Raw genomic sequence first — 11,949 nt, forward strand, 5'->3', positions numbered from 1 at the left:
AAAATACACTGTAAAGATTCAGGAATAATTGTCTATTTACAATTAAACTACTGACTATAAATATTTTAATACATATTTTTTCATTGCCATTCATTTGAATTATTGGGTGTGTTGTAAAAATATGTTCAATGGTCTGAGGATAATTCTGATTTCTTCCGAGAATGGGCAGACTTGGTGGAATCATTGAAGACTTTGCACAAAAACAAGAGGATCACCAGGAGCACCAAAGTCTAATTTTAATAATCACAGTCAGTCAAAAAAATATCTGTTCAAAGAATCTTTATTATGTCAATGAGTTTGATCTAACAGCTATCGCCAAAATCACACAAACACAAGTAAGGAAGCATGTGTGTGCAAGTTTGCTGAGCAGCACAAGCAGAGCACATGTGAGATATTAGCAGTATCTGGAGGAGGGGATTCACACACAGACTGAGTTCAGTGTGTCAGCAGTAAGGGGCAGAGGGGCTGAGAGCAGAACAGGGTAAAAACAGTGAGATCAGAGGGTGTGAGCTGCCCCCCCCCAGGCCTACTCAGAACACTGGTCCCTCCTCAGCGTCTGAGAGGGGGTGGACTGGGACCCCTGCGTGGCCTCGCAGGTCAGCGACTCCGCCTTCTTCCAGGCGTCCGCGCTGAGGGTCAGGGAGCTGCTCCAGCTGTACAGGCCGTCCTGCCCCAGGACCCCCGCGCTCCCGGCCACGCCCGAGCTGACGTCGGCACCGTCCACCTTCCAGCGCAGGGCCCAGTCTGAGGGAAAGCCCCGGTTGGCCAGACACACCAGTGTGGCCTTTCCCTGCTGACTCAGCTCCTCCCGGGAGGGGGGCAGGACTGTGAGGGCGGGGACTGTGTCACCTGGGAGACACGGCAGAGACAGTGAGGTCAGACAGTGGACACGCCCCCTCCCATGTGTCAATCATTCTGTCCTTGCGATGAGACGTGATGTAATACAGAAATTATCACTTGTAACTAATTTGGAGTGTCTACAATATAAAGTACATTGACATTATTAAAGGTTCTGTCTGCATGCATTCCATTACCATCATATCGTGTGACGGTAGTACTTAATGATAAAATTCTTCACCACAACCAGGACTGCTTCCAGTACATTTACGTTCAATTAATTCGACGTTTGCAGCTTGAACTGTCGATTATTTCAGTACCATAGACTCCATAAAATACGCAGAACTTCTTGCAAAAGAATGGATACTTAATGATATTTACGCTGAAAACCTACAGATGAATCACATTTTACGAGGTTCCCGTTGTGTTCCTTCACGTGTATGAACTGAACGCGCACTCCAACAGCAAGAAGCAATTTTCATAAAACATTTACATTAAGTTTTCAAAAGAATTACCCATTTGGTGAATATGTTTATTACATTGGAAATTCCTCCGTTTAAATTTTTTTTTTCTTTTAATCAAACCAATATATGGCAGACTAGCGAATGTTATGACATCAGACTACAGAACATATGTCTGCAATGTAACAAATTTTTTTGCGATCGTAAATAAAAATTAAAATTAAAAAAAATCTGAATGAATAAAACGATCGGATTTCATAACCAACACAAACGACAAAGTTTATGAAGTAGCTACGATCCAATTTCATTTTAAAGTTTGAAAAATAATTAACTCTGATTAAGTGTTAGGTGGACAACACTATTTTATTCCACATTTCTGAGAAAGAGATTGTCGTTTTGCAGACTGTGCCATAAATTACATTCTCCTACAGAGCCGCCGTGATCCCGCCGACGGCAAGGGAGCCAATGCAATTTAATTTAGTTCACCTCGAGCGCAAAATAGCAAAGTTACTGCATTACGGCCATCTAAACATCAATACGATAAAGACAGACTGTCTGAAGTAAAATGGGCTAGAATAAAAAAGTATTTGAAATCATTTGACAATAACTATAACATTTCTGTTTTTAATTCACGCATCTCCAGAATAACAATTTTGATTCACGACATCGAACGTCGGGAAATTACAGAATATTAAAAAAAGAAGGCAACAACATCGGCAGTGAGGGATGTGGAAGAGAATTACTTACGTCCAACTGACAGTTTTGTGCCGCCACCGAAAGTGTACCACAGTGATACAGACTCATTCACCCGCCGTACAAAAACCTCTCACTCAAGAGACACAGCCGTCCGTTGGTTTTTACGACTTCACGCAGCTTTTCAAATGTATCAACGATTCGCTTGTAAAAATTTGTTCCGTGTACTTCTATTTGTATGTATCCGACGCAAATGTATCGTGCTCTTTTGAACTTTTCACATGCATATCTTTTATTTTACTTCTAGTTCAACTTCAGTGACTGATTCAGCCGGCAGAAAATAGAATGTGGAACGTAAAATGCAAACAACCCGCAGAAACTTAATGTAAAATAAAATGAATGTATCGAAACAGATCGAATCTTCTAATATTTTTGCGGAAAATGTTGAAAAGCTTTGTTTGTATAGCCACTTAATGCCGACTTCCAGTTTGGTCCCGCCACCGAAAGTCCACCACAGTAATTCAGTCTGATTAACCGGCTGTACAAAAACCTGCCTGTTGTGCACACTGCTGACCCATCAGACATGTGTAGCTCTAGGAGGTCCCCTGCTGGAGAATCGTGGAACGACAATTAAGATGATGTTCGGAAAGCTGATCAACGCACGTTGTGAAAATGCTACTGCAATAAATTCAGAGAAAGATGGTATTTCGAGTGAAATATCACATTTCATAAATTTCGAATGGGCGCGCTGCAATAGAATAATTCCCAGTGCCTGACTGATGTCCTTTCTGATCTCCAATAATGAACATGCAATGTAAATTTGTTCAACACACATTTTACTCAATAATAAGTCATATTCAACAACCCTGTCTTCATCAGTTAAACTTCTATAACCATACGGTACAATGCCAAAAATAGTAATATTGACATTTGAGTGTTTAACAGGGTAAAAACAGCACATGTCCCAACCCTCTATAGACCCACTACCGTTCACACATCAGAGGTCCTCTAACTGTGTGTGACAGGATTTGTATAGAGGAAGGGGCTTTGCATACCTGTCCTGCCTCACTGCTCCACACACTTTAAGACCCTCAGTGCTATTCAGTGTCTGTCCAGTCCTATCACAGACACTGACACAGGCAGCGTTATGATGATGTCATACTTTGTACTGCTGGTGATGCTGGGACTCCTTGTACAAGGTGAGAAAGATGGATCCATTTTAATTTGGAATTTTGGTTATAGTTCACATTATCTTTGCTTTCATTTCGAAACATAAATGTTTTTATAATAGTTGCCATCATTGTCTTCTCGAAATTACCAGAATATTGCTCGTTAATTACCAATATTCATCTGAATTCATTAATGTGCATTGATATCCATTCTCATTTTTTTCTTTTTCAGAATCAAAGGCAGATATAGTTCTGACTCAGGATCCAGCAGCTCGGTCTGTTCAGCTGGGAGAGACTGTCTCTATCAGCTGTACAGCCAGTGAGAGTGTGTACACCTTGCTCCACTGGTACCTGCAGAAACCTGGTCAGGCTCCTAAACTTCTGATATATGCTTCCACAACCCGCCAGACTGGGATTCCTGATCGTTTCAGTGGGAGTGGATCTGAGACTCAGTACACACTGAAAATCACTGGAGTCCAGGCTGAAGATGCAGGAGATTATTACTGTCAGCAGGGCTTCAGCGAACCGCTCACACAGTGATAGAGAGCCGTACAAAAACCTCCCTCAGTCAGACTGCACAGAGACTGCACTGCTGCAGCTGGGACCTACTGCAGGTGCTGAGGGGGGAGGCAGTGGTCTGGAACACTGAGGGGCTCTGCTTAAATTCTGAACTGTATTACGTATTAATAACTCTCATATTCTCATATTTAACACCATTTCTCTAAATGTTAATGTGAGCACATCCAAAACCTTCCTGTTAAGATCTATTTTAATTGTATATGCATAAACCTTTCAGTTGAGTAGTACACGTGAGACACAGGATTTGGTCAGATTCAAATTGTTTACATATTTGAGCTTTTTCCAGGGGTAAATTATAATTAATGATCTAAATATATCTTTTGCAGACTGGTCAATGTTACCTTAATTTTGATGATGAGACACAGAAACATTCTAGGATAATTCCTTTCCTGTAGTTGCACAGGCTCTTTGGAAATTAATACCGAATTCCAATGAGCTACCGGCTACAGGGCATTCAGAGATGAGAGTGACTCTCACACCCCCCAGCAGTGTTCCTCCTGCTCTTTCCCAAACTCCAAACTCAGCTCCATCTTCTGCACTGACTTCACCTTCACCCTTAGTTGTGAAAAAATGGGTACATCATAGGAAATCTCGCTCATTCATTTGCATGGATGTAGGTGCGAGCAAAAGCATTGTTCTTAAGTTTTGCAATGATTTACAATAGAAGGAATTTTCATGCTTAATGAAGACTAATTTAAGTTTAATTTTTTCCAAATTTGAATAAATAATGCAGGATAGACCCTGTGCTCCCTTCCAAATTTTCAAGTAATCAGAATTTTGTGGATGAAGAGGACACCACTACGGGATGTGCTTCAATGCATGACACAAGCTGCCATTACAATGTGTGACCACAGGGAGGAGACAGAAAGTGCTGTTTTGCTCCTGATATGAAAGCACTACAATATAATGAGGGAGAGAAAACTACAGGGCCCTGTTTCATAAAGCAGGATTACTGAGTTTGCCGCGTAAGTGCACTGAGTAAAACCCGAAACCGTCCAAAATATGGCACATGGACTGAAGTAAAAAGAGCTGCTCCAGGGTTTACTCAGGACCGATATCCAGTTAATTCAGTGACCCTGCTTTGTGTAAAAAACCCCCAGGCTGGTATAACATGTAGACCTAACTGGTGCAGTTTGAAGCAACACCACAATGGAGTAGTTTGTCTATATATGCTGGACAGGATGTACAGCCCCCCCATACATGTAACTGAGTGATAAGCAGTGGGGGAAAAGAAGTGGTTGCTGGGAGAATGTGCATTGTGGGAGTAGTAGTTTCTCTGTGCATTCAGAGAGTTTTGGGGGGCATTGCAAAACTGGGCATGGAAAGCATGACTCAGTGAATATGATATCAGATAGAGAAAAAAAAAGAAATCAGAGATGAAACAATGTTCATAGTGACAAAAGGAAAAACTCACTTAAACAATGTTTTAGTTCACATTAGTTTCAAAAGAATATAATTGGAATCCTTTATGATATCACTGAATTTTTTATTTCTGACACCAAAATATATATCAAAACAAACAATACTGAAATGTATTAAATACACATTTTCTGGAATATTAGTCAATATGCTGATACTCCTTACCATTTATGTATCCATGAAAGTGCAAACTAATTTCAGGACAAATTCATTTAATGCAGACAAAAAATATGCTGTCTGGGTAAAATCATCAGTGAATAGAGCACGTGTCCCAACCCTCTATAGACCCACTGCTGCTCACACATCAGAGCTCCTCTAACTGTGTGTGACAGGATTTGTATAGAGGAAGGGGCTTTGCATACCTGTCCTGCCTCACTGCTCCACACACTTTAAGACCCCCAGTGCTGATCAGTGACTGTCCAGTCCTTTCACAGACACTGACACAGGCAGCATTATGATGATGTCAAACATTCTACTGCTGGTGATGCTGGGACTCCTTGTACAGGGTGAGAAAGATGGATCCATTTTAATTTGGAATTTTGGTTGTAGTTCACATTTTCTTTTTTCTTTAATTCACAAAACTAGTGTTTTCAAGCAAACGGTTGCAATAATAGCATAATGAAACTGATCAGAATTTTGCACAGTGTTTGATAATATAACATTACGTTGACAAACATTTTCATGCTTTGTTTTTTCAGAATCAATGGCTGATATTGTATTAACTCAGGATCCTGCAACTCGGTCTGTTCAGCTGGGAGAGACTGTCTCTATCAGCTGTAAAGCCAGTCATAGTTTGCGCAGCGCTCTCCACTGGTACCTGCAGAAACCTGGTCAGGCTCCTAAACTTCTGATTCATAGTGCCACAAATCGCCACACTGGCATTCCTGATCGTTTCAATGGGAGTGGATCTGGGACTCAGTTCACACTGAAAATAACTGGAGTCCAGGCTGAAGATGAAGGAGATTATTACTGTCAGCAGAGCTTTACACCAATCACACAGTGTTAGAGAGCCGTACAAAAACCTCCCTCTGTCAGAGTGCACAGAGACTGCACTGCTGCAGTGGGGACCTACTGCAGGTGCTGAGGGGGGAGGCACTGGTCTGGAACACTGAGCTGTGGTGGATTATTATTAAATCACTTATACTCTCAAAACAATTACCATATATTTAAATATATTTCAGAATATCCACACTTTTAATATAGAATGTAAGGTCAAAACATTTCCAATGACTTTGATTTATAATCACTCCCTTGCCAACAGACATGTGTTGTTCTGAAGCAGTGCTCTGAGATAAAATATCATATTTTTAAATTCATTAACAGTTACTGAGTTTAACACAGGATGGCACAGAGCCCAGCAGCAGTGAACTGCAGGCAGTGCAGCACAGTGGAGTCGCTCAGTCCAGAGCTCTCCCAGCACACCTTACACAGGCTGCTGCTACACACCCTGACCAATCAGAGATCTCCACTGCTGCTTCTGATCCCATCCTCCAACCCCGTAATATAGGAGCACAAGCTACAGTCTGACAGCGCCGCTGACCAATCCGGTGAGCCGCTGTGCAGAAGGGATCATATCATTATCTGTGAGGTCACCACAGGAGGGAGGGAGGGACTCCTCGTCCCTTTCTCTCTGAGGAAAAGCGATTCCTCTGGGTGCCTGTGTGCCTGCAGTCTGCCTGTGCCAGCTGCGCAGTTTGAGCTCCCAGATTCAGTGGCTGCGCTGCTCAGCTGGCTGAGAGCTAAATGAGAATTAGCGGCTGCTGGCTGCACACGGGGAAGAGCAGGATTTTTTGGGCTCTTCAGGACTGATGGAAGAATTACAGTCTTGGACAAAAATGAGGATGAATCTTTGTTTAAAACATGGAATGCATTTTTGTAAGGTTAAATTGGTGTTCCCAATATTTACATACAAGCATCTTCATTCCTAGTATTCAAAATACAACGGCATGAAATACAGAAAAAGATGGTCTTCTGAGTGAAATCACGGAATATTAAAAATAATATTGTATTGCACTTTTCATAAATGTTCGATGGATACACAGCAACTGAATTATTCGCTGCGCCTGAGTGATGTCCCTGACTTTCCAAATTCCCATAAAGAAACAAATAATAACATGCAACGTGAATTCATTCAACACATATTTCGCACAATGATAAGCCATATTCAGCCTGCCTGTCTTCACCAGTTATGCTCATATAATCAGAAATTACAAAGCCAAAAATAGTGAGATTTACATTTAAACTGTTAAATGAGTAATAACAGCACGTGTCCCAGCCCTCTGTAGACCCACTGCTGTTCACACATCAGAGCTCCTCTAACTGTGAGTGACAGGATTTGTATAGAGGAAGGGGCTTTGCATACCTGTCCTGCCTCACTGCTCCACACACTTTAAGACGCCCAGCACTGATCAGTGGCCGTCCAGTCCTTTCACAGACACTGACATAGGCAGAGTTATGATGATGTCATACTTTGTACTGCTGGTGATGCTGGGACTCCTTATACAGGGTAAGAAAGATGGATCCATTTTAACTTGGAATTTTGGTTGTAGTTCACATTTTCTTTGCTTACTTTAAAGAACAAAAAATTATTTTTAACAAGAGTTACCAGTGTTGTCGAAATTTCCAGAATATTGCGTATTACTTAAGATGATTTATCCGCATAGATTAATGTGCATTGACATCCATTTTCATTTTTTTCTATTTCAGGATCAAAGGCAGATACAGTCCTGACTCAGTCTCCAGGAGCTCGGTCTTTTCAGCAGGGAGACACTGTCTCTATCAGCTGTACAGCCAGTGAGGATTTGAGCAACTGGCTCCAGTGGTACCTGCAGAAACCTGGCCAGGCTCTTAAACTTCTGATTCATGATGGCAATCGCCAGTCTGGGATTCCTGATCGTTTCAGTGGGAGTGGATCTGGGACTCAGTTCACACTGAAAATCACTGGAGTCCAGGCTGAAGATGCAGGAGATTATTACTGTATGCAGGACGAGAGCTGGCCGCTCACACAGTGATAGAGAGCCGTACAAAAACCTCCCTCAGTCAGACTGCACAGAGACTGCACTGCTGCAGCTGGGACCTACTGCAGGTGCTGAGGGGGGAGGCACTGATCTGGAACACTGAGCAATGGTAGATTATTATAAATATGTTCATACTCTCAAATCAAAACAATTTCCATATATATTAATATATTTCAAAGTATCCAAACTTTTCATTAGGAATACAATGTCGAAGAATTTCCAATGACTTCGCTTTATCTCTCAATGGCCAACAGACATGTGTTGTTCTGAAGCAGTGCTCTGACATAAAATATCACATTTCTAAATGAATTGATAGTTAATGAGTTCAACACAGGATGGCACAGAGCCCAGCAGCAGTGAACTGCAGGCAGTCCAGCACAGTGGAGTCACTCAGTCCAGAGCTCTCCCAGCACACCTTACACAGGCTGCTGCTGCACAGCCTGACCAATCAGAGAGCTCCACTGCTGCTTCTGATCCGATCCTCCAACCCCGTAATAAAGGAGCACAGACTACAGACTGACAGCACCGCTGACCAATCCGGTGAGCCGCTGTGCAGAAGGGATCATGTCATTATCTGTGAGGTCACCACAGGAGGGAGGGAGGGACTCCTTCAGCTCAGTCGTCCCTTTCTCTCTGAGGAAAAGCGATTCCTCTGGGTGACTGTGTGCCTGCAGTCTGCCTGTGCCAGCTGCGCAGTGTGAGCTCCCAGATTCAGTGGCTGCGCTGCTCAGCTGGCTGAGAGCTAAATGAGAATTAGCGGCTGCTGGCTGCACACGGGGAAGAGCAGGATTATCTGAGCTCTTCAGGACTGATGGAGGAATTACAGTTCTGCACCAATGAGGGTAAATCTTTGTTTGAAAATGAATATATTTATGTAAGGTTAGGCAGTTTCCCAATATTTGAAACAAGCATCTTCATTACTAGTATTCTAAAATGACAACTCCATTAAATCAAAAAAGATGGTCTTCTGAGTGAAATCAGGGAATTTCATGTTATCTCGATTTCACTTTTCATGAATTTTAGATGATAACTGCAACTGAATTATTCCCTGCACCTGACAGATGTCTATGACTTTCCAAACTTACCATAAAGAAACTACAATCATAACATTCAACGTGAATTCATTCACTCATATTTTACACAATGATAAGCCTATTCAGCCTGCCTGTCTTCACCAGTTATGTTCATAAAATCAGATACTACAAGGCCAAAAACAGTAATATTGACATTTAAACGTTTAACAGGGTAAAAACAGCATGTGTCCCAGCCCTCTATAGACCCACTGCTGTTCACACATCAGAGCTCCTCTAACTGTGTGTGACAGGATTTGTATAGAGGAAGGGGCTTTGCATACCTGTCCTGCCTCACTGCTCCACACACTTTAAGACGCCCAGCACTGATCAGTGACTGTCCAGTCCTTTCACAGGCACTGACACAGGCAGCATTATGATGATATCAAACTTTCTACTGCTGGTGATGCTGGGACTCCTTGTACAGGGTAAGATAATTGGGTCCATTTTAATTTGGGATTTTGGTTGTAGTTCACATTTTCTTTGTTTTAAATTCTCAAAACTATGTTTTCAAGAACGTGTTTGCAAATATCAGATAATGAACTGATCATTCAATTTGCACAGTGTTTGATAATATAACATTACATTAACAACCATTTTCATGCATTGTTTTTTCAGAATCAATGGCTGATATTGTATTAACTCTGAATCCTGCAACTCGGTCTGTTCAGCTGGGAGAGACTGTCTCTATCAGCTGTACAGCCAGTGAGACTGTTTACAACTATCTCGGCTGGTACCTGCAGAAACCTGGTCAGGCTCCTAAACTTCTGATTTATGATGCCACAAATCGCCACACTGGCATTCCTGATCGTTTCAGTGGGAGTGGATCTGGGACTCAGTTCACACTGAAAATCACTGGAGTCCAGGCTGAAGATGCAGGAGATTATTACTGTCAACAGCGCTTGAGCACGCCACTCACACAGTGATAGAGAGCCGTACAAAAACCTCCCTCAGTCAGACTGCACAGAGACTGCACTGCTGCAGCTGGGACCTACTGCAGGTGCTGAGGGGGGAGTCACTGATCTGGAACACTGAGATGTGGTAGATTATTATAAATATGTTCATACTCTCAAATCAAAACAATTACCATATATATTAATATATTTCAGAGTATCCAAACTTTAAATTATGAATGTCATGTCGAATAATTTCCAATAACTATGCTTCATAATCTCTCCTTGGCCAACAGATGTGTGTTCTGAAGCTGTGCTCTGATATAAAATATCACATTTCTAAATGAATTTATAGTTAATGATTTTAACACAGGATGGCACAGAGCCCAGCAGCAGTGAACTGCAGGCAGTCCAGCACAGTGGAGTCGCTCAGTCCAGAGCTCTCCCAGCACACCTTACACAGGCTGCTGCTACACACCCTGACCAATCAGAGAGCTCCACTGCTGCTTCTGATCCCATCCTCCAACCCCGTAATAAAGGAGCACAAGCTACAGTCTGACAGCACCGCTGACCAATCAGGTGAGCCGCTGTGCAGAAGGGATCATATCATTATCTGTGAGGTCACCACAGGAGGGAGGGAGGGACTCCTTCAGCTCAGTCGTCCCTTTCTCTCTGAGGAAAAGCGATTCCTCTGGGTGACTGTGTGCCTGCAGTCTGCCTGTGCCAGCTGCGCAGTGTGAGCTCCCAGATTCAGTGGCTGCGCTGCTCAGCTGGCAGAGAGCTAAATGAGAATTAGCGGCTGCTGGCTGCACACAGGGAAGAGCAGGGTTTTCTGAGCTCTTCAGTACTGATGAAAGAATTACAGTCTAGGACAAAAATGAGGATAAAAATTTCATTTAAAACGTAGAACAAGTTTAACACGGATTGCTCTGTTTTACCAATATTTTAAAAAAGCATCTTCATTGCTAGTTGTCACAATACAACTGCATTTAAACTGTGAGAGATGATATCAGTGATATCAGGAAACATTCAAAATACTTCAGTATTTCCCTTTTCATTGATTCTAAATGGATGTATTGTAACTGAATATTTCCCAGTACCTGACTGATGTCTTTGACTTTCCAAACTCCCATAAAGATACTACAATCTTAACATGCAACGTGAATTTATTCAATTCATATTTTACACAATGATAAGCCATATTCAGCCTGCATATTTTCACCAGTTATGCTTGTCACATCAGAAATGACAAAGCCAAAAATAGTAATATTGACATTTATACGTTTAACAGGGTAAAAACAGCACATGTCCCAGCCCTCTATAGACCCACTGCTGTTCACACATCAGAGCTCCTCTAACTGTGTGTGACAGGATTTGTATAGAGGAAGGGGCTTTGCATACCTGTCCTGCCTCACTGCTCCACACACTTTAAGACCCCCAGTACTGATCAGTGACTGTCCAGTCCTTTCACAGACACTGACACAGGCAGCATTACGATGATGTCAAACTTTCTACTGCTGGTGATGCTGGGACTCCTTGTACAGGGTAAGAAAGATGGATCCATTTTAATTTAGAATTTTGGTTATAGTTCACATTATCTTTGCTCACTTTTCAAACCATAAATGTTTTGACAAGAGATACCATTGTTGTCTTTTCAAAATTATCAGAATATTGCATGTTGCTTACCAATATTTATCAGATTTGATTAATGTGCATTGACATCCATTTCAATTTTTTGAATTTCAAACAATGGCAATTATCCACCCGCTCCCCAGCTCGTCTTTTTTTGCCTGGAACCTGTTTTATCAGCT

The 11,949-nt window shown here is 42.0% G+C and overlaps 1 gene segment (V, D, J or C); it reads right to left on the bottom strand.

Moving 5' to 3' along the window:
• Positions 1–264: 264 nt before the first annotated feature.
• Positions 265–2,569, bottom strand: LOC135246267 (Ig kappa-b4 chain C region-like). The segment is given in 3 exon segments: positions 265–849; positions 2,046–2,123; positions 2,566–2,569. Coding segments are annotated over 3 exon segments (405 nt in total).
• Between the last annotated feature and the right edge of the window lie 9,380 nt (positions 2,570–11,949).

Source organism: Anguilla rostrata, unplaced genomic scaffold (genome assembly GCF_018555375.3).
Source record: "Anguilla rostrata isolate EN2019 unplaced genomic scaffold, ASM1855537v3 scaf0108, whole genome shotgun sequence".
NCBI lineage: Eukaryota > Metazoa > Chordata > Actinopteri > Anguilliformes > Anguillidae > Anguilla > Anguilla rostrata.